We start from the raw sequence: 24,929 nt of genomic DNA, 5'->3' as shown, positions 1-24,929 counted from the left end.
AAGGAATGCTGGTCAATGGGAGCATAATCTTGAAATTGTTACCGGTTACTTGTTAAGTATAAACTGTAATAAATAATAAAGTTGTCCCCTTAAGAGGGGGGGTGGTGGCGGGTCAAAAAAACAAAAAAAGAGAATATTGGAGGAATTCCACCCTTTTGAAGACATGGAAGCTTTGACAGTGTTACAAGTAAGTGGACCTGATGTCATCTATTTAGATCGTTTCTGCCTCTACGCCATGTTGGCTACATTCTGACCAAAACAATGCAGCTTACGCGTGACGTCATCATGCATGCACAACGAAGGTGGAATCGATAAGCAGAATTGTTAAGCAGGCAGGCAAACGATTCCAAGGAATCGAGCTCCTAGGATCCGGTTCTCAAAAAGAACCAGTGCTCGATTCCCATCCCTATGATGGGTTTAATATCACTTAAGTGCTTGTGGTTTTGGACTGTTCACACAGTGTGCAGTTTCATTTGTTTACTACAGTAATATCATGTGACACTCACTCATATATTCTATCTTCAGATGGAAACTATTAGTCAGGTATTGATTTTCAGATTCTTCATCAGTGCTCGTGGCAGCATGTGAAGGACAGGCTACACAACAAAACTCAGATGATTAATGACACAGCTAAGGAGCCAAAGACTCTACATCTTTTACTGAGCTCATATGTTACAAAAAAAAAAAAAAAAAAAAAAAAAAAAACTGGGGCAGGAAGAGAGATGAGAGTAAGTAAGCTAAAGTAGGTGGGAAGGATGAAGAGACAGAGATGTGAGATACTGTCCAGAGCAAAAGAGAAAAGGTGTGATACAGCATATGAGATGTGTCAGAGCTGGCTCATAATGGTGCAGTTTGGAGCAGGAGCTTTTTTTTTTTTAGTTTTTTTTTCCTCTTTCTTCACCTTCAAGAGCTGTGAGATATGAGAAGAGTTATAGGCTGACCTCTTTTCGGAGCAGCAGATTACTGTGACCTACAGCTTATTAAAAGCACATCTTCAGTCGGTTGCTCAGGATTTTTCAGGGCTGCTGTGTAGTGGAACAGGCAGCAGGTAGCCAATTATTAAAGCTCAGTGGCTAATCGCATGTGACTGATAAACTTTGGCAGGAAGCTGGGAAATCAACAGCAGGAGAATCTTCTCACATCGAGATAGGAAGTAGAGTTTGACCGATAGTGTGTTTTAAAGGCCGATATATTAATGGGGCAAGAAAAAGCCAATGGACTTTTTCTTGTACCCCCCCAACCCTCAAACCCCTGAAATATGTTGACAGTGGAAACACATTGACAACTTCCACTTTATTAAAAACATTAGTCTTTTTTCCATTGACCCTCAAATTGCGCAAATATAACTTGTGCATAAAAATTTACCTAATGGAATTTTGCGAATTTATCGACAATTTTGCCAAAAGTCTCATTTTTCAATTAAAAGTTTTTGCGCTGGCAAGAGGTGGTTTTTCAGGCGTAGCACAAACGGTATATCACACAAAACTGCAATGGAAAGACCTTTTTTCACAACTAGAGTCAGGTGAATTAAAAAAACGGATGTTGTCGTACGTTACAACAAGCTAAGAAGAAGAAGAAACATATCGCAGTATGTGTGGACACACCAGGAAACCCAATCATTTTTTAATTTAGTACAAGATAGATGGGTAATAAATAATAAAAATGAATATATCTGTAAATCAACATCATATTTACATTTGTCGCCATGTTTATGGAATGACTTCTCATTTCATCTTGCGATAATAAATAAACAAATCATCGCATTTGTGATTTAGTGGAGGAACTGACATTACGCACTTCTGGTTTTTCAACATTTAGTAAATATCGGTAAAGTTTTGTGCAGATGTCCAATGGAAAAGCGACTAGTTTACGCTTAAACTGAACACTAAGTCAAAGTAATAAATTAATGTAAATCACTAAACATGAAACTCAAAGCAATTCATCTATAAAAAGGATGAATGAACATCAAACCAACTGTAACAAAAATCGCATCTTTTCAGCCACATAATATTTTCCCTTCAAGCCAGTATCTCTAGTTAAGAGGCCTCATATTAACCAATGGTTATCGTAGCAACAGTTGGGCAAATGTCCTGTAGGTGCTGATTAATCGACCAAAATGGAGGGAGGGTCTGACACTGGCAAACTAGTGTTCATACTTAGTCAATCTCCATTAAACTAAAAAAAAAAAAAACTCAAGTAGAGTCATCACTTTTCTTCTATTTATCCCTTAACCCTTTATCGTGCAAGTGACTATTTTTGGTCATTTCTGCACAGATTCACATTGCAAGACAGTGACAGTAACAGTTCCAGTGAGGACAGTGAGTCAACAATCTCAGGTCCAATGTGGTCTACAGGGTCTGTCAGGTCCACCTCTGCATGAACAGTGAGCGTACCTGCTTTGTTCGGTACCATGAAGTAATGGTACTAATGTAAGGAATGATGTTCAAAGGGAGAATGTGGGTGTGGACAGGGGTCTGGATCAGCACTTATGTTGGTCTAATCCTACTCTATAATGCATGTTTTGGCCTGCCCCATGTCTGTGCCATTGATGTTGCAGCACGGGACACGGGAGGGCGTTTGGGTGCAATGTCGCTGTTGCACCACAGGAGGGCGGTATGGCACCACAGGTACAATGCCGCTAGTGTTCTAAAATACATGTTCTTTTCACCTTTCATGTGTTTTTTTTTTTTTTTTTTTTTTTTGTGATGTCCCGATCAGGATTGTTTTGCTTCCGATCCGATCCGTTTTTCTTGTGGGGGGATTAGGTTTACTGATACTGATCTGATACTGATCCGATACGGACTTTTTAGAATGAAATTTTAATCTAAATTTGGAGTCATTATTTATGGGTTATTATGCTATTATTTTACTTGAGATCACAATTGGGCTGAATGTGGAACCTGAATTAAAACAACTATGACACCTTTGACTCTTAACTTTAGTATAATATTTGCACTTTCCAAATTCATACTGTGGTACAAATTGGAACCATATGTTTGCCACTGCTGTAGTGTAGTAGCATCCCTATTTTTTTTTTTTATATTTTATATTTACTTCTCGGATTTCTGTCTTTTCTTTTTTTTTGCCACTTACAAATAAGGAACCAAATATGGTAACTTCATTGACCTTGATTTTTCTACTTGACAAAAAAAAAAACCTTGAAAAATTTCACAAAAGTAACAAAGTCTTGTTATGTCCTCTAACACACACTAAGGTTGAAATTTTGAATTTCAGAGTATTTCTATGAACGTCTTATAAAGGTTAAAGGTTCAGTGTGTAAGATCTATGCGGATCCAATTGCAGAAATGAAATATAGTATCCATAATTATGTCATCGTCAGTGTGCAATCACCTGGAAACAGCCCCCCCATCGAAACTGTCCTTCTCCAAAATCAAAGTTAAGGTAACTTTCAACTTTTTTTTCATAGTGATGAGTAATCTGCATTTTTCAGACACAGTGTTTAGAGGTCAAGAGGGCATGGCTACTAAATAGCTAGATATTTACCTAGGTTATGTTTTCATGGTTTGTTAGCAAGATAACTCAAAAAGTTATGGATGGACTTTGATGAAATTTTCAGGAAATGTTGATACTGGCACAAGGAACAAATGATTACATTATGGTGGTGATCGGGGGGGCTAGCAGAGGTCTGTGCTCTCCAAGTGCTTTTCTAGTTTTAAATGCACACAAAATATGTTTTGAGTGGGTTCATACAGACCTATCTAATTGGGTGTGTAAGTATTTTTTCTTTAACATGCACAAATAGAATTTTCACAACTCGTAACCTCAAAGCAGACAAAGTCTTACGCCCCCCTGGGATCTGTGGCGCCCCCCTGAGGGAGGCACGCACCCTACATTAAGAACCAATGCTTTTGAATGAGCTGATAAATCAAACTTATGCTGACTATACAGAGAATATTTGGTTTTAAGGGAGTTGGAGGTGAGGAGTATAGAATGGGTGCCAATCTACATCTTTATATAATGCTGTTCCAACCTGTGCTGCTGTCATAAGAAATATAACTGTAAGAAGTCAAGATCCAAAAAATCCATTAGTTTGATTACAATGTAAGTCTTAAATAAGTCTAATTTCATTTATCTTATTATTTTTTTAGACTTCCCTCTGAATCACATCCTTAATAAAGTTTTTAATCTAACCAAATATTCCAAACTGAAGCTTTAAACCAGAGGTCACCAATCCTGGTCCTCGAGGGCCGGAATCCTGCATGTTTTAGATGCATCCCTCTTCCAACACACCTGATTCAAATGATAAGCCTATCATCGAGCTCTGCAGAAGCCTGATAATGACCATCAGGTGTGCTGGAAGAGGGAAACATCTAAAACATGCAGGATACCGGCCCCCGAGGACCAGGATTGGTGACCCCTGCTTTAAACTATGCTGACCTTCTACTGTATCCTTGGATCTCAGAGGTTGTGCATAGAATAAAGCCACAATAATCCAATCGCTCCATCTGTTTACACATTATACACAATCGATGGCATCGCAGCTGCTGATCAGTTACCGTGAATGGGCTGCTCAATAACCTGAAACAGAGTCACAACTCACACATAAAAATAGACACAAACACAGCTAGCATGTTCTTCAAAACGACCCTCCACTTCATGCGTCCACTAATTAAAGACAGAAACGATGCACAAACAATGAAAGGCAGTGTGTCCTTTTACGTAACGTGATGATCCAATCTCCTCTGATCTGAGCCCATCTTCGAAACCACGGAGGAAAACACTCCACAGACTCTCTACATGTGGCTGAACAGCAACACAGGAAAAAAGCCCAGCAGTAGGGTACACATTACAGCAAACACATCGACTTCAACTTTCAGAGCAACACTGCACTTTACTACTGTTTGACTCATTCCCTAAGTTAAGTTTTAGTTTTTTTTCTGGAATATATTTCATTATTCGGTTGTGTATGTCAGTTAGGTGATTTAAAACTACATAATAGGCATCAAAATCTGGCATCACTGATGAATCATGAAAAAGGAGCAACTATAAAAAGAATATCTAAAACTTTTTCAAAGAGAATAATCTGTTAGCGGCAAAAAAAAAATCGCAATGTGACTTCGAACCAGGTGTTAAATATCAGGTTCTCCAACAAAAATCAGTTCTTTTGGCTTTGTAACAGCAGGAAGTGATTGACTATTCAAGATCTGACGAATGGAGAAGAACCTTCAAAAGAAAACCGGCAGGTCTGCCAGCCAATGAGAGCACAGCGGCAAGAGAAGGACATGAAATAGCTAATTCATATTCAAATTGCTGCCTCTCATTTCCAGTTTTGGCTCAGTGTGGATGGACGGGGTTTTCAGGGCATATATCACTGGTATGGCAGCTCTCTGGAGAGGGCATTTCATATTTGACCCCTGTTCAATATGTGCTGGGAAGTAAGTGTTTTATTTAATAGGCCAAAAACAAAACAGAAGGAAGATTTATTGCATCACAGATGTCAAATTAGATTCCCACAACTCTTTATTTATGACTTAAATAAATGTTTCTGGATGAGGTTGGGTTGGCAGTGCTGAGGTTTGGGCTGCGATGATGCACAGCGTGTTGGCACCTTGACCACCTCCAGTGTCTGCGATACCACAGCCCCAAAGGAACCGGCCAGACATTTAATCAATAGCTGGACCTCTTCTAGCTGAGACACATATCAGCTTTCTGTTGCCGTGGGAAACCAGTGCAATGATAAACCTCTCAACGCCGCCTCGGGGTTGAACAATAACAGCAAGATGAGACCGGGTGATGTAATTAAACAGCATTTTTTCAGCTTTTGTTGATCCTTTTTGGCATCGTAGGTGAACATTAGTTATCGATGCCGATCCCAACGTGTACCTGTTGAAAAGAGGGGCACATTTATTACCTGTGTGCAACGGAATGAATAATATATTCATAATTAAACTGCTCACACTCATTTACTTTCCAACTAATTAGTGCATTCTGAAGCACAGGAGACAATGGCATTTAAATGGGAGTCAATTACCACTTTATGATGCAGTTAGGGCGTCTGACAAAAGAGCTCTCACAGAAACACCTTTTAATGGTTGCAAGCACTAAAAATCCCTTTTAGCAAATGGTGTACATCAATTTCTTGTTAGCCCTTTCAGGAATATAAGGAAATACTGTTTCAATTCACAGTCCTTGAGAAAAAAAAAAGACAAAGATCCTTTTCATACAACAGTACAATAGAGATGACAGTAAGATCTGCAGAGTATTCATTTGCACGAACAATCAGGAGTAAATAATGGATTGTAAGGACCGACACTAAAGACCCATCAACCTAAAGGAGGGAAATTGTTGAGGGCTGCTCTCCTGGTTGTTCATATAATGGCATCAACCTTTATAGGGCATTCATAGAAATACTCTGAAATTCAAGATGTCAACCTTATGCCGCGTTTCCACTACGTGGAACCGGCTCGACTCGGCTCAGCTCAGCTCAACTCGGAAACTGTGAGGTAGACAGGAAGTGCACGGACATAGGAGTGTGTGTGGGGGGGGTGAATACTTCATAAGACGAGGGGGTGGGGGGTGTCATTGTCCGAGCAGGAGCGAAAATGAAACTAACTCACTTTAAAGTTCCTCTTATTCTCCAGGCAGCACACACACATACACACACACACAGAAGCAGCGAGCGACAGAATCTCCACGCAGCAAAAAAAGTTAATATATTTCGGCTACATATTGGCCGATGTTGATTAATTGGTGACACGCTATAATCAGCCGGCCAATTAATCGGTCGGGCTCTACTATCTTGTAATGTGTGCGGAAATTACCAAAAAATAGTCACTTGCCCATAAAAGAGTTAAAAAGACAAAGAGAATGAAAGGGGAGGAAACTGCTAAACATTTCAAGCACACACCACCTTTCTGTTTTCAAAAAGACAAACTCACACCTTGTTTATACAAAGGAAGTACCTGCAGTTAATTGAGATGCTGCAAACATCCGTTGCAGGCCAGCCAGTTTACTTCTCCGGGAGTCAAACTGCACACTTTGAGCTATTGAGCCCATTAAAATGATGTGTTGTTGCCTTCTGGATCATAACAAGTGTAAACCTCACCACACCCAGACCTCCCCTGTTATCAGGATGCCTCTTGTTTCCAGACGCATACAAGAGAACACAATTCACTCAGGAGGGCACATACCATTGGATTAAAACTTGAGAGTCTACTTAGACGGGCAGAGCATGAGAACTGCCAAATGCTACCAGTCTCCCACTTTCTCTGTCTCCTGTACAGTACACACACACACACAAAGGCAGCTGTTATACCTTGCAATTCATCACCACAAAGACTCAAAGCCAGCCTTTGTTCCCCGTTCTCTCGAGTCGAGCTCCCGAAGTAACTCCCAGTTAGTAAGCGTTGGCAAAAGGACAGAAACCTGAACACCTGGCACAAACGAAACCTCATTTACCAGAATTACTTGGCTCTTTTTTTTTTTTTTTTTTAATTTGGGCGGTCTTATGATTAAGAAAACTATGACTATGAATCGTGTCTAATCAAGTACGGAAAAACCAGAAAAGCGACAGAAATGTGCTGCTAGATGAAAGCATCTCCTGTTTACAGTTTCAGAAGGAGCTCTGTGCCTGGTTACGAGGTGGACAGCTGGGACAGGCTTGACACACAGACTTGTCCTAGATAATGTGGTCCAAACAAAAAGCAGGCTGACCTCCAGAAATGTCTGTTGGCTTCTGGGAAAACTCCTTTATCCTCTCATTCTAGGCAGTGTTGACTCCTACAGGGTCAAGTGATGAACAGAAAAGCCCTGCAGCACCAATAAAACAAGTCTTACTGATATATTCCAAGAACTGTTATGAATCTTCATGACTCAGCTGAGGAGCGAATCAGAGAAAACAAGCAACAGAACCCAGTTTGTTGTTGTGTTTCCTGCACATACAATGACAGATAACACTGTCCCAAGTTTAATTCCCAAAGCATGCACAGCCCATAAATCTCTGACAGTTTTAATTTTGCTGTTGCCAATTTAGTGCATCGAGAATAAAAAATAGCACATTCGTGACCAGTGGTGGAAATAACACATTACAAAAGTAATCCATTACAGTAGTGGATTACTTTTTACTGTAACACAGTAGTATAAGGCATTATTAATCAATTTTCAGTAATGTTTTACTCTGTACATGTTCAGTAGCATTTGCATTACAACACACTTTTCGTCCATAATTCAATTGCTCAAATGAAAAAAAAAACAAAAAACAAAGAACAGCATGACTGTGAGACCTTACGGAATCAAAAATGTGGCAGGAAAGTTTGATTTCCTGTTGGTGTTCAGCCAATGGGTGAAGATGGTAGAAGACAGTACATTGTCCACATGGACGTATGCTCATTTCTAAGCCTAACCCTGCTTTACAGAAGCTAGTTAGCATTAGCATGATCCCTGTGATCAGCAATGACAAGGGAAGCTAACGTTTCTATTAGGGATGTAAACAATTAATCGACTATCAATTCACTGTCGATAAGAATTTGCTTGATTAAATTACAATATTGTCGGTTAATTGCCCTTTTCCACAGTGGTGTTTGTGTTGTCAACAGTAGGGGGCGCCACTGCCTAAACTAGGCTTCATCGCTGAGGTTGAATACTGGGGGGAGTTGTCCACCTGTCCACACCTGTCTTGTCCATGCTGCGACACCATGGCCGGGATAGTCATCAAACCGGATTGTGGTGTTGATGAGTTAGAATAGCTTTAGGGACATGGTGGAGCGAAACTGCACCCCCACCCAAATACACACACATATGTACTGGACAGAGGGTTTTCCCTGGAAGTTGGTCTAGTCCACGGTAATCTGGATTATGTGGTCAGTGAGACAGAAGTTGAAAATATCCTCCAGGCTCCTGATCCAGGCCACAGTATATAATGCCACATTTCCACTTCGTGGTATCGACTCAACTTGACTCTACTCAACTCGACTCGGCCTTTTAGCATTTCCATAATGAAAAAGGACCTGGAATCTGGTACCCGGTACTACTTTTTGGTATCACCTCCACCGAGGTTCCAGGACTGGGGACCAGATACTAAACACTGCAGACCACTGATTGGTAAGAGAGTCATCTCTGTGACCCACCGTTTTACAAAAAACAGATGCAGAAGTTGACAGTAAATATAGCGGTAGGTTAATCCACATGATGACAGCCCACAAAACTACACCATGGTTTGTCGAGGAGGTTCAGACGTAAAAATTCAGCATGAGCTTGACGAGAGAACACGAAACGAGCGAGTTTATCAGCAACTCTCTGAGCTACGACACGGAAGTAACACGCTGCATCGCTATGACGACCAGGTACTGTAAAGCGGGTAGTATCCTGTAATAGAAACGGTCTCCAGGAATAGGACCTGGTACCCAAGTCGAGTCGAGCCAAGCCAGTTCCACATAGTGGAAACACGGCATAAGGTATATCTGTCACGGGGCCACAGGAAAATAGCATGGGGGTGGGGGTTAAGGCGGTTAAGGAATATGACATGCTTTTTTCATGAAGTATATAAACAACATTTAGCTCTTACTCTTATAGACCCTATTGATTTTCAGGTTCTCAGGAAAATCGCTGCTTATCAATTAATCGTTAATCAATCGATAAGGTCATAAGGTCAACCAACTAATGACTAATGAATTAATCGATAATTTGCATCCCTAGTTTCTATGATGAATTACAATTCTTTATCAATTACGGATTTATCTATCGACGTCCCCTGTTTGAACATGTAAAATGCAAAAAAAAAAATGCAATCATTCCCGCTGGGATTCGAACATCGCAGACCGTAGCGTTACTTACTGAGCTATCAGTCCACATGTACTTCTGGGTGCAAATTCACTTCGGGGGTTGGGTTCTACTGCACATGTGCCATTTATGACAAGAGTTTGTATGTAACTCAGAAGTAATACAGGAGTCATGTAATGCATTACAATTCTGAAACAGTAACATTGTAAGATAAACAATTACTTTTAAATAACAGTAACAAGTAATCAGTAATCTGTACGACACTGATTATGACTAAAAAAAGTTTCTCTGAGAACTTTGACATATTTGAGAGAGCAGCTTTACCCAGTGGTGTCCATATGTATTAGAGATGGCGAACAGAAAACAGCTTTGATGCTGTCATCAGATCTCTGCCACAGCACGGCCTCTGCCTTTTCACACAGAAACACACTTGTGGCTGTAAACCTTTCCCATTTTTACCCCCAAAATGCTCTGGCTTGTCAAAGTGTTGCAGTCTGTGCTCTACTTTGGAGATCTCTAGCTGCAGGGTATGCTTATTTTTTTGTCAAGATGAGTTTGGTGGGGGGAAAAGAGACATTTCTGGACAGAGACGCTGAGACATTTTCCGGGCAAAGTAACAAAGGCATCGCTGTTGGACCTACAGCAAGGCAAACACATCAATGTCACTTGGCACCATTCTACAGGCTGTTTGAACATACTCAAGTGGGTGCAGCATTAGCAGGCTAATCACTGCAAAGGCCGGTCGGTGCATGAAATCAAAAACAGGTGTAATTTAGAGGAAAAACCAGTGAGCCCATGTTATAAAACTGTCACTGACGGTTTGTGTAACAAGCATGCAATGAACATGATAAACGGGCCAATAAACATATTGATCTGAGCTGAGCTTTAGGGTAAGGTTTGGTGTGATTGCACCAAAATAAAGGAGGGTGTTTTCCATTCTGCAGCTTTGACCCACTTCACTAAACAGAAGATAGTCACAGAAGTACAGCTATTATGGTGCACAGTAGGGTTGGGAATCTTAGTTGAAAGGCCGATATGATACACAACTTGATACAGCATCTCCGATCCGATATATTAAAGATACGTCTGGTAAAAGAATATGCAGTGCAATTCAATGAGTGTGATTATTTATTTATCAAAAAACCCAAAAAAACATGACATTTCACAAACTGGCTTTTGTGCAGTTTCAGAACACGTGCCTCACATACAGTCACATGAAAAAGTTAGGACGCCCCCTTTAAGTCTTTGTTTTCTTTACCATATAAATATCTGAAATTCTGATTTTTTTTTAATAACAACGCTAAGATATGGAGCACATAAACCGAAAGAGATGAAAATAAAGAGATGTTTTTTAAAATATGTTTAAATTCAATATATTTGGGAGGAAAAAATGGGACACTCAAGGAATTTACCAACACATTTTAAAACGCATTTCTTTAGTTTAATCTTTTTAGGTATATTTTCTCCACATATTAATTGAGTTACAATAAAGATTAAAATCCCAGATATTTAGAAATGCGGAAGAAAACTAAGATGTAAAAGGGGGGCATCCTAACTTTTGCTCCTTCACTGAATCAATATAGTATTCATCCACGGTGCGTGTGCCACAGTGCATGGACATATTATCGTGTGCAGTGTACACATCCACGTCACACGTTACCATGGGTCTGCAGAAACTAAAAACTTTACCCAGATAAATAGTAACACTATTAAATGCAAGTACAAGTATATTCTGTTGAATGGATCGAATTTTATCAACACAAACATTCACTAACTGATGCATCTTGATATCATTCCAAAATTTTCATTCACTTGCAGCTTCTCTATGTTTATGTTTATGTTTATGCATTTGGCAGACGCTTTTTTCCAAAGCGACTTACAGGGGAAAACCAATCAAATCACTCAATCAATCAAATTTTATTTATATAGCGCCAGATCACAACAAAAGTTATCTCATGACACCTTATATATAGAGATGGTCAAAACCAGACTCTAAGCCAAGTTACAGAAACCCAACAGAATCTATGTGTGTTGGTGTATTGTACGTATCGGATAATCTTCCCATCCCTTGTGCACAGGCTTTGTGTTTTTGCACAACACATTAACCACTTGAAATGGTTACCATTTTCAAAATAAGTGGGTAAACAAACGCAGATTTCATTGTCACAGGCAGTTTCAGCTGGAACGCTAATCATCTCACATCAGCTCCATGAGTTCCCAGTTTCTCATATTTCCAGCTGAGCCTGTTTTTATAAGAATACTGTTTTGGTCTTAAATATACTGAATTATTTTGGAATAAAACAGAGTTGAAAGCTTTTTTCTTGACTTGTGTCCAATCTGGCCACTCTAACTGCCATATAGTACATATGATATGAAGGAACATATATTAGATCAGGCTGTTGATGTGTTCCAGTATAATCCTGTTTGGCTCCAGGCTTATATGTACAAGCAGGTTAGATGTTGGATTTGTACTTTATTGCTACTAAATTCAAACAATATTTCATTTGAACCCAACAGAAAAAAGCCTGAGGATGAAGAACAGCAAATGTCTTGGCAAATGCACCACAATCTTGGATAAAGAGTTTGGCTAAGCTTGTATACACACATGTGAATAAGAGATATCCAAAGCCCTACAGGCTCCGTAGGCTGGGTTGCAGTTGTTTAGCTATGATTGGACAATAAAAGGTTTGTCAGGAGGGTTTTGCAAACAGTCATTTGGAAATGTCTAACTTCAATGCGGATGCCAGACAAAACCGAAGTGTTGGCACTGACACCAAAACAACGCTTGTTTGGTAACTCAATTTGCAAGAAACTTTACAAAAGCCAATTTTCCTTTTAACACAAAAAGACAAATTTTTGTGTGTTTCCAGCCGTTTTTGATATCTGATGAGAGAAGACGGAAGAATCTGACCGAGCTCAGTCTGGTCAAACAAAGTGTTGAGGTTTGAAACCTAGCTCCGCTTGCAACATATCGACCAAATCTACTTCGCTCATGGTCAGAATTTCATAAAATGTAAAAGCATGGAAATAAAACTGACAGAGAGGCAGATGCATATATAACCAGATCAACAGAGGCAAGGCAAGGCAAGTTTATTTGTATCGCACATTTCAGCAACAAGGCAATTCAAGGTGCTTCACACAGGACACTGAAATACAATGACAAGGGAAAAAGAAACACATTTAAAGCATAAAAGAAACATGTAAAAGGTGATTAAAAACAGCAAGTAAGAAAACAACACATAAACCCAAAAATATAAAAACACACACATAATAAAATAAGAGTTGCAGTGCAGAGTTTCGAAGGAGAATATAAAAATTATAAAGTCAAAAGTCTTTTAGTCAAAGGCAGCAGTGAACAGGTGAGTCTTTAACCTGGACTTAAAAGAACTCAGACTCTCAGCAGACCTGATATTTTCTGGTAGTTTGTTCCAGATATACGAAGCATAGAAACTGAATGCTGATTCTCCATGTTTAGTTCTGACTTTTGGAACCCAGAGCAGACCTGCACCAGACCACCTGAGTGGTCTGGATGGTTCATACAGGACTAGAAGGTCTCTGATGTATTTTGGGCCTAAACCATTCAGTGCTTTATTTGCTAGCAAGAGAATTTTAAAGTCTATTCTCTGAGAAACAGGGAGCCAGTGCAGAGACCTGAGAACTGGACTGATGTGGTCCAATCTCTTGGTCTTAGTGAGGACTGGAGCAGCAGCATTCTGGATCAGCTGCAGTCGCCGGATAGACTTTTTAGGCAGACCAGAGAAGATACTGTTACAGTAGTCAACTCGACTGAAGATAAATGCATGGAAAAGTTTTTCGAGGTCCTGCTGCGACATCAGTCCTTTAATCCTTGAAATATTCTTGAGGTGATAGTAAGCTGACTTTGTAATTGTTTGTATGTGGTTTTTAAAATTCAGGTCTGAGAGAAAACGTTCACACATGGTTGCATATATAGGCAAAGGCATGTCACAGCATGCCGCAAACCCCATGAGTGACACTTGCTTTTGTGGGCCGAAGCAAAGCCACCGCTCCTGCTGGGCTCAGGATATGAAGCCTGCTGCAGGGTGGGGGGGCAGGCCTCTGTGCCGGGCAGCCCCCTTATCTTCCTTCAGCATGCTTGGACGGCCTGAAACACCGAACACACTCGCCACTCCTTCATGACAGTGATGCACAACATTTTGTTCCCCTTTGGAGAGCGGCTCCTTTCAACTTTCTTCAGCGACTGCATCAAATCTTTGAATTCTTTTCATCATTTCAGTGCAGACGCTGCATGAAAAAGAAAACAGGGGCTGTACACAATTCCCAAAGTCCCAGACGTTGAGCTGATGTTAAAATGTAAATACAGCCAAGCAGGTGTTCCTATGTGGAGTTATGTGTCACATTGGGGAAAATAAAAAGACAAATGTGTCACGAATTTACAATACGGTTGTTCTGTTCCCCCTTCCATCCGACACATATAAAGCACCTTAAAGCCTCTCCAACAGGTCTACTGTGTATCAAGTATGAAATCACTCCATCTGGGTTTCACATCATTACTTCTTTTTGAGATGTTTTTACAGGTTTTGGCCATCGGGGAGCCCTTATTCTGACCACACAGATGAATGCCAACCAACCAGCCATTTTATGCTACAATATGTTACCAATAAATCTAACACTGTGAACCTCAGATCACTATCTACACATACCAGACTCTCATCCGTGTGTATCCTGCTTAAATATGTCAGGATTTAACCCCTGCAGAGCGACATTCGACTGATCAGCTGACCAAACAACAGAAAGACCCTCCACATGAGAAGCATTAACATCTGGCGAATTAGACCACTTCAAAGAAAACTTATCTCACCTAAGGAGATGGTTTTTGTATTTGGTGTTTCCTTTTTTGTGATGGAATTACTAAGAAGAACATGATTGAGTTGTACATGTGGAGCTGGCGTAGTTTAAAAGGTTAAAAAAAATCTAAAGAGAAGAAGAGGATGACTGTAAATGCCAGATTTTTGGTGTCAGCCTGATGTCAGATCAAAGAATTTTCAGGAAGCACCAGCCTTTACACAAAGAGAAATCCACCACAGAGAATTAGTTTATCAATTTTCCACTGTCAGTGGTTTTAACAGGATTAGTTATATCTGTGACAAGCCAGTCCCTGTGTGTCCAACATTACGTATTGCAGATAAAAAAAAAAATCCTTTAATTCAGCAGACTAGTGCACTTCTTTTGTTGAATTTTAATAAATTCCATCAATCTTTTTTTTTATTTTCTTCTGGCATGTTTTGTGACCCTTCTACTGTGTTACACCGAGTTTTGGTAAACACTATTTCCTGTAATTGCTGTTTTTTTTTTCTAGGTCTTTTGTGTCCTGCTGGCATGTAGCAGAAAGAAACAAGTACAACTCCAAATGAGAACTAGACTTCCATACATTTCCTGAAGGAAATGTAACCCGTGTGCTTGCCTCTTGTTGGATCGGTGGACTTGTAGATAGCTGCGATGTAAAAACAAGAAAAATCTGCCATTCACTTCATCTGTGAATGGTCAGTGTTTGTGGACTGACGTCACCACAGACTTTCTGTAGACCTGTATTCACATGAGAAGCCCCTCCTGTGTCAGTCTGTGTCAGTCCTGTTAAAGCAGGGTTTCAATAGGCTCCTGTAATTGAATAGTTCCATGTGTGTGTGTCTGTGATCCCAGGTGAGCTCATTCATTTCATATAGAGAATTTCTGGGAAGTTTTTGAGCTTTATTATATTTAGATTTTTTTATTTTCTTCTGGCATGTTTTGTGACTCTTCTACTGTGTTACACACTGTAAAAAAAATCTTGTTGCTTTTACAGACAAAACTGGCAGCTGTGGTTACCAGAACAATACTGTAGAAAACACATCCAACTCTAAACATATTTACGGAGTAACATGTAGATTTAACATTTTAAACATGTAGATTTAACATTGGATTTAAATGGTAAATGGACTGCACTTATTTAGCACATTTTCTCCACCTTCATGGTGTCCAAAGCTCTTTCCAAAACCACCAGGTTCTACTGGGAGCAATTTAGGGTTCAGTGTCTTCCATGGACACTTTGACATATGGACAGTCAGAGCCAGGATTTGAACCACCAACCCTTTGGTTATTGGATGAGCCGCTCTACCAACTCTACCAACCCATTAATTTACAAGTTTAAAATGTTACATTGTTAAATGTTTACTATTTTTTAATAATTTTTTATAAAAAAAAGGAAAAGGAAAAGAAAATATGCTGTTATTTCAACATTATGGTCTTGCGATTTATACAGATATACATAGAAATATATAATTTCTACATATAAATCTGGTTTTGTTCACATACTCTTCCTGTGGGAACTACAGCTATATTTGATTTAATCGTTAACACCAAAATCTTTTCAAATAAACAACTTTGCATTGTCTTGTCACTTACAGGTTTTTATGTTGCAGTTTTACAACTTTTTGGTGTTAATTCCACAGCCATTTTTTACAGTGCACCGAGTTTTGGTAAACACTATTTCCTGTAATCGCTGTTTTTTCTAGGTCTTCTGTGTCCTGCTGGAATGTAGCAGAAAGAAACAAGTACAACTCCAAGTGAGAAATAGTTGAGACACTAAAGAAACTGCAAATTAAGAAAATCTGTCGCTTCACTTTTACATGTATATCATTGCAGACTGTGAGCACAACATATCACTTGCTCTGTCTGGTCAACTTCACTTCATTACACATACAAAAAAAATAATCTACAAATATACACTGTTAAAACAAGACAAATTAATTTGTAGCAGCATAAAGTACATGGATAGGGATCACACTTCCAACCCACCCACCAGAATAAAATGTATCTCAATGTAATTAGTCACGGGCTGGGCTTTCATTACCCTCAGAAATGCGCAAAATGTAAATTGCGCAATAGAAAACTGGTAATGGAAACACCGATATATTGCAAAAACTGTCAAAGATCACAATAAGTTTTTACTCACTCTCATGAGGCAGTTTTTGAGACATTTCGATATAGAAGCATTGTGCAAAAGTGTAATAGAAACACATTTTACATATTTTCACTAGTCACGGACATGACAAGTCTGGTGCCATGAGAGGTTCAATAACATTTTCATTAAAGTTACAACACTACACAATAACATTAGTTCATTAAATGTTGTCTGGGTCATTCGGAAATTCTGGATTGACAACTCGTCGGTGAATTCTGTACAATTCTCTCCCATAAATCCATTATCCGTGGCCGCTGCCATAAATCAGGACTTTGCCTTGGGATGATCAGGCGTGTCTGCAGAGTGAAATTGTGAGGTACACATAGACCACACCCCCCTCTGTTACTTTCTCTCTCTGCCAGAACTACGACATATCGTGAGGAGGACGGGAGAGGGGACTTTACTAGAATCACGCATCAGAAGCCAAACACTCTTTAATGGAAACACCAACAAGTAGCAATTACACTTTGTCGAAATTGTGTAAATATAGCTCTTATTTTGCAGAAGCTGTAATGGAAACCCAGCTACTGATGGAAGGTAGATTGTATGGAAAAAATGCCCCTCTAAAAACCAGTGGAAAAAAAAAAAGACATTTTTGCATGTATTAAGCAAAAAAAAATCTGCCAATGGAAAGAGTGAAAATTCTCTTGGTAAGATTTCTTGGAATAAAACATTATGTTTAAGCCTTAAAACATAAGAGTGATTTTAAAATTAGCTTAAAAACTCATTTTAGCTGTATTTTACTAATATTGTGAAGTTTTGTCTCATAATAAACTTGCTCAAAAGTCGTATTTTCCCTCTCAAATGTAACTTTTTTTTTTTACCTTTCTTCTTTGTCATCCTCTTTATTTGAAGCATATTTAACTCATTTTTAGTTCCAGTTGTGACACTATTTTAGATTTAAGTCCAAAGTCTACTTGAAATAAGATCATAAATTGGTATTTTGAGACAAAATCTTAAAGTAGAATTGTCTAAATTAATTTAATTTAAGTGTCTTAAAGTAGAATTCCTGAGCCAATATTCTCCAACCTGTCATTTCAGTTGTATTTACTGTAATACTGTTCCAGATTCAAGACACTGAACACATTATGGTGTGGACTGTCGCTACACAAAATGAATATAATCTCCCGCCCTCTGGCAGATGAGACATATTCCGTCACTGTAAACTTAAGTGTTTTAAAACCTCATTTGTTCTTACCTCAGTAACACTCAGTTTGGTATGGTGTGTGTCAAATATGTGTTGTGTGCAATGTGTTTTTTCTAATGACAGGTGTGTTCAGTACTTTATGTGTTACATACTGATATGATTACCACAGCTAATGCAGTTTTATGTGTATGTTTTGTTCGAAGATAACTGTGGAAGGCAGCATTTTGAGTAGTTAAGATAGTAGTTTAGTACAGATAGTAGTAGTAGTATATTGTACTTTCTGTATTTATATTGTATGTATATTAATAAATACACATTAATCACATGTGCTTCTGTATTAAACCACGCCCTGGCATCAGCCTCGAACACTGACAAAGTGTTTTCAGTGCTTAAATATGGTCATAACTATCAACTTGGTGATTCGTCTTGTGGAAAACTAATTAAATATGTTGGTTATTGCCAAAGTGCAAGGAGTGGTTATAACACTGTAACACTGGTACATACAGAAATGTTGATGACTGCTATTTTTTTCATAGTGATATCAAATGTGCAATAAACACATTACGAAAGAAATATGTGGTTGTTAAAAAAAAAATGCCCAGTGCATTCACACTCAGCCAGCACATGGAACTGTACATGTGCATGATGGATGAGCCGAAACTAATAACAATCAATAGTTTCAATCAATAACATCATCAATAATCCTATCTCACACATTTACATATTTCCTGGGTCTTGTGCCTGATAGGAAACTAATTTTCCTCTGAGAATTGCTGTGATTATATGAATCTTTGGTTTGCTAAAATGTACAATGTCATCATTTTATTCTGGTGAATGGATTGGAAAATGCAGGAGCGTAAACCAGACTGACAGACAGTGCATACATCTGGGAACTAACCTTGATCAGCTATCTAACAATAAAAGTTTAATAATAAAGTTATTTCAGAGGAACATGGCTGTTATGGCCTTATTTTATTCCTTAAAAAACTAAAAGTGCTATGAGCAGTTAAAACACTATAGCATTGATATCCATCATTTATGTCAATATGTTGTTCCAAAACACTGAAACTATACATCACTGTTGTTCACAGAACCATAGGACGCTAATATTGTATTCTGGTGAAGGGGTTAAGTGAGTTTGTTATCAATTATGGCTCAGTTGGCTACAGTCTATATATATGCATGTGATCCTTTTATGATTTTACGAGGCAGAATATTCCTTGGTTAAACATTGCAGTTTTATAACTTTAATATCCCTACCATTTATTTTTCCTCTCATATGACTCCAATTATCACTCACTGTACAAGAATTTTGAGGGTAGTGTTTCTCATATGCAAATGTTTCCTCGTCAGAAGAATTTGCCGTTTTTCAAATTTCCTCGATTTCCTTTAAAATTCTTCAAACCTAAATGAAAAAATAAAAAAAACAACTCTGCATATGATGATGTGCCATCTCCTGGGGCATATGGAGAGAAATTTGTTTCTTTATTCATCAATCAAAACGAATGGATTTGCAACCAAAACAGAGATTTGAGAGCAAAAGACAGATCATTTTGCTTATAAATCGGTCCTCATTGCTTGTGAGTTAAAAACTTTTGCTTGAGACTTCGAAAGTTTTGCTTGCAAATTTAACTGCACTTAATGGCCGTGGCCTATGAGTTTCTATTGGTGGATTTGTCCTGGCTCCAGTTTCCGTCTTAAACCCACTTCCAGGTCCAGGTGTCCTGTCGAACCACCCTACACCCGCTGTGTCTCAACTCCTCCCTGTGACTCACTCACTCATTCCGTACTCCGTACTCTGCTCAGGCTGTGAATGTACAGGCTATAGCCAACGATATTTAGTGTAATCCATTACTTATGGGACACATTTAAATTTCATAGAGCAGCAGAGTATCAACTGACCTCCCAGTAACAGAACACAACAAACAAGTGGGTTTAAGGTGGAAGCTGGAGCCGGCGCTGAAGCCATGTCAAACCCACCAATAGAAACTCTTCTCTCATCCATCGGCATAGGCCCCGCCCATTAAGTGCAGTTAAATTTGCAGGGAAAACTTTTGAAGTTGCAAACAAAGAGGAGTGATTTTCAAGCAAAACTTTTGAAGTCTCAAGCAAAAGTTTTTAACTCACAAACACTGAGGACTGATGTATTAGCAAAATGATCTTTTTTTTTTGATTGACACTTACTGTCTTTTGCTCTCAAATCTCTTTCTTGGTTGCAAAACTATTCTTTTTAATTGCAAATCCATTCTTTTAGATTGATGAATAAAGAAACAAATTTCTCTCCATAACGGCACAGGCAACAGGAGAAGCCGATAACAGCCCGAACCGCCGCTGCTGCGGCGGTCTACTGGCAGCGTTGCAATCATCTGTGGAAAAGGGATGTTTATCATAAACGGAAAATGCTTGTCATCTTCCACTAAACTGCTGACACTTAGATCTGTATCGCTTGGAAGCAAGGCCGCTTTAACCATTACAATCATGCTGCTCTTGAGTTTGACCTTTTTCAAATTGGCCTGACTGACAAGTGACACAATTTTTTGCCGCTCGAAATATGTTAAACAAATCACACAGGAGAGAAACGCCAGGAATATATTCTGCTAAATGCAACAGCCTGCGAACTCTGGCAGAGCTCTGCAACAATTGGAAGTGAAGGAGCTGTATGAGCCACATGAAAGACAATGGGGGGAAAACTAAAGAGGAGCTTAACTGCACAGGGTTTCATTAACTAGTGGCCTCTTTGCTCTTTGTCTCGGAGCCTATTGAACTCCGTGGGCTGCTCCGGCCCTCTGAAGCCGTCAACGCTGAGCTTCTTCCCGGAGGAAAGAGGGTGGGGATCTCAGCGACAAGGGCCAGGGGCGTGACTAATGCAGGAGCCTGGTGCTGCTGTTGCATGCTGGTACAAGGGGGGGGGATCCTGCCTCCTCTTTGCCTGTGCGATGTATGGCATGGCCTGCTGTTGCTGCATACAGGGCAAGCACAATAACCTGAGCCGCCACCGCCGCCACCACCGCCGCTCCCTACCCCTCCCTGTCTCTCACTAACCCTCCTCCTCATACTGCCCCACCCCCGTCATCCATTCATAGCAGGTCCTTTCAGCGGGTCATTTAGAGGGCCAATAAATAGGCTAGCTCATTCTGTCTGCTCTAAAATGTGCAATGTCAGAAAAAGAGAGCGAGAGAGAGAGGAGAGAGAGGCCGAGGCGGGAGGGTCTGGGCTGAGATTCCAAGAGGGCTTACAATCTCCTCACAGAGCCACACTAGAGTAGACTAAGCAGGACCTCCCATTTTGTGGAAGGGACTTGTCTTCAAACAGATTATGCCAGGAATCGTCCCCCCCCCGAGGCAGAGGAGAGAGGAAGCATGGCAACGTTTGTCATGAAGGTCAAACTCTTTGCACTGTGATCCGTTCAGAGTGCAGGCGTGTTTCTCTGCAGTTCCCATTATGAGTGCTACCCTCACACTTCTATGTGATTCTGAGTGTGTGTTTTTTGTACGATTGCAGAGGCAGTCGCTGGCAGTATGATGGATGAGGAGCGGCGCGTTGGAGCTGTACACGTCCATATCACTGCCTCCGAGGCGGGTTAACCCTCTATCAACTTCCACAGCTGTGGAAAGAAACGCATCTCTCAGCATCCGGAACGAGACGCTCGCCCTCAACATGAACATTCCACATGCAGCCGCAATCTTAGCACATTAACAGCCCTCTGCATAGGCTTTTAAATGAGACCACATCATTACACAAGCCAAGACTTTCTCTCTCACGCTCCTGCTCTCACACTCTCTCTCTCTCTCTTTCTCTTTCATTCCCTATCACACATGCAGACACACTCCAGACTCTAGTGGAACATCTCTTTTTCCACCCTGCAAAAAGGCTCCAGAGTGCAAATTAACCCCAAAATCAGCCCCAATTTTGTGTTAGTGCACCATGGGTAAGTGTATCACCGGATGAACACACAGTGAAGCCTTAAAAAATAAAAAAAAAACATGGCACTGAGCTCACAGGATGTTGTGTAATTTTGCCCAGATGTGCTCATCTAACTAATAAATGCAAGAAGGGAAACCAATGCTTCATCGAGACTTTACAAGCAGCTCTAAAATCAAGCTACCGAGTCACATTCACACGAGTCTGAAAGCTTTTGTTGCTCCAAACGTTGCATTATATATCTTCCCGGTGGACTTTAAGAGAGTGGAGGAGTCCACCTGTGCTCTATTAATAAACCCTTTCTAAAGGGCTACTCCTTACAGCAGCAGAAGAGTTGAGGTCAGCCTATGACAAGGGAAGTACCTCACCCAGATGTCTAAAAATACTGTCCTAGATACTGGGGGGGGGGGGACTCAGGATTCAGTGTCCAGCTCAAGAAGAGGAAAGCAAACAGAGAGATGACAGTCCATTTTTGTGCCGCTTTGAACAGAAATGTCAGACTTTATTCTTTAACCTTTAAAATAAACAGTCTGATGTAGGGTTCCCATGAGGGACGTGTCAAGGAAAACAAGCAGCTGTTGCCCCCCCCCTCACCCCCTTACCACAAAAGTCAAATAAGCCCAAACACAGCATGGCACAGGAGGTTTACTGAATTCACCAATCAGTGTGTGTGTGAAACTCCAAAAGTATGTTTGCACGTGCCTCTGTGTGAACCGTCACACACAGATGATAGCATCTCTATCCCAAACAGAGCTATACATTCCAGTAACTCTGTGGTTTACACACACACACACACACACACACACACACACACACACACACACACACACACATACGGGTTTAATTTACAGTCACTGTCAGCAGCCGAACATTTCTCTAACCACTATCTGATACGTGATGAAAATCCGCTGCCAGCAATAAAAAGTCCTGAGAAACAAGAGGTGTCCTGTGTGGACAGAAGCAGCGCTGGCATGGGCTTCTTCAATCATCTGTGTGAGGGCTGAGCTCTGTGTGCAGCGTAAAGGGATGGACCTGATTGGAGATTAGCAGACTTAAGGTGCTCCAGCATACATTTACAGTAGGGATATTGTTCGCACACAGAACAGAGCTCCTCATCCTCCAGTTTGTCTTCGCAGAGGCAATGCAAGCAGCCTCCAGCCCTTTTCTCTGCAGGACTTCTACAAACAGAGCACCTGCCTCCTCCCTCTTTTATTAAAAATGAGCATTAAAGACTGGAGATCTGTTAAAAGTTGCAAAAGGATAACACTTCCAGGATACAAATATATAGAACCACAGCAGAAAACCAACAAGCTCACACATTTATGCGTAAATATGACAGAAAAGACACAAAAGGGATCAGTTGAAGAGGAAATCTGACTGTTTTAACTGTGAGTAATCTGGACAGAATTCATGAATGACAGTCCATTAGAGTACTGTAATAGAAATAATCAGCTTGGAGGCTGTCATTGATGTGAATTATGTTATCACAACCAAGAAAAGTCTTTGATAGAGGTAGAAAACAGAAGTGAGTACAGTCATGACAGCACTGAAAATGGTTCATAAAAATACAATTCTGTCAAATAGCCTAAGGGTGGCTGACTTTTCCTTCTGTTGCACAAACATCCTTTCATATTCTTGCAAAAGGATAAACATGGAGCTACTGTAAAACATTGCAATATGCTTCCAAGCTGCAAATAATGAAAAAACAAAGTCATATATTCAGCAGTGAGTGTAGCTCCACCTGTGTCTGTGTTTGTTGTGGACAGAGGAGAATGGTTTTGCTTTATATATGAATGCAGAGGCTTCAGGTCTGTGAAGGTGCTGTTCTTACCGTCACTGGCTTGGGCATTTCCCAGACACTGCAAAACTAAAACAACTCCAACGAGAAGGTCGAACATCTTCCCACCAGCCATATCCAAGTTTCCTCCGGTGATCTGTTGTCAAAACCAAAGCGCGTGTTTTTTTTTTTTGTTTTTTTTTAGAAGAAGTGTCCGTTTCTTCACGCGCACCTACAAACCGGTTTTCCCCCAGCGACTCCGCAACTCTCCTGCTTCTCCTGCTGCTTTTTAAACGGAAACCTGCCTGCGCTGCACCCCTCTGCACTGAGCTGTTTTTGTTCCAAACGTGTGCGTATACGGCGACTATGGTATTATGGCACACTGCTGCGCGCTCCTGGAGAGAAAAACGCGCTCGTCCGAACAGGTCGCAGCGCACACACACCCCTAAAAATAAAAACAACACAACATCAGAGGAAAGGGGGAAAAAAAAAAAGTTCAACACAGTGAGGTTATCCCAGTCCGACACACACTGGAGTCATCCCACCGGACGGAGGTGCGGTGTGTGAGTGTGTGAGGAGTGGACGCACTGGAGAAGACAGTGCGCTCCCTTCGTCATCAACTCCTCAGAGCCAATGGGTCCTCTTCTTCTGTTTGATGCTCCGAGGAGACAAACACACAAAGCGGTTTTTTTTCCAGCTGCTGGGGGAGACGTTCACATTTTTTGCCTTGGGGAAATAATAATAATAATAATAATACTAATAATAATAATAATAATAATAATAATAATAACAATAATAATGATAATAATTTTTATTTATAGGTGCCTTTCTTGACACTCAAGGACACCGTACAGTAAAACAGTAAAACAGGCAATAAAATAGAGTAAAAAATTAAAAAGCAGGTTAAAAAATTGGACAATGCAATTGTGTTCACAAGGAGAAAGAGTTCCTAAACAGATGGGTTTTGAGTCTGGATTTGAAGAGAGGGAGTGAAGTGGTGTTTCTGAGATCCGGTGGCAAGGAGTTCCTGAGAATTATATTATATTATATTATATTATATTATATTATATTATATTATATTATATTATTTGCACCTTGTCTGACAAGAGGGGTTGGATTGATGTGGAGGATGTGGGAGGTAGAGGCGCTTTGGAGCTTCAGGAGATGCTGCTCTAGGCCAAATGTGCGCCACAAGACAAAATATTACAAACCTGCAGAGGGATGTGCACAGTGAACATGTGTTTAAGAACCAACAAAGGTTTAAACCAGTGTTGTTTTTTTTTTTTTTTTTTTTTTTTTTTTTTTTTTTTTTTTTTAAATCTGGCACCTCTTGGAATAAAGTAGTCCTCATCAAGTTGCATGAAATG

At 40.1% G+C, this 24,929-nt stretch overlaps 1 protein-coding gene across 1 annotated transcript in view; it reads right to left on the bottom strand.

The window, feature by feature from the left end:
• Positions 1-24,219, bottom strand: part of plxdc2b (plexin domain containing 2b) — a 150,021-nt gene extending 125,802 nt beyond the window's left edge. Inside the window, exon 1 of the mRNA XM_030123138.1 lies at positions 23,617-24,219. Within this exon, the coding sequence (XP_029978998.1) occupies positions 23,617-23,698 (82 nt within the window). The 5' untranslated portion in view covers positions 23,699-24,219. The remainder of the gene's footprint in view (positions 1-23,616) is intronic.
• Between the last annotated feature and the right edge of the window lie 710 nt (positions 24,220-24,929).

Source organism: Sphaeramia orbicularis, chromosome 20, assembly GCF_902148855.1.
Source record: "Sphaeramia orbicularis chromosome 20, fSphaOr1.1, whole genome shotgun sequence".
NCBI classification, from domain to species: Eukaryota; Metazoa; Chordata; class Actinopteri; order Kurtiformes; family Apogonidae; genus Sphaeramia; species Sphaeramia orbicularis.
The sequence above is the reverse complement of the archived record's forward strand: the minus strand, read 5'-3'. Positions and strand labels throughout refer to the sequence as shown.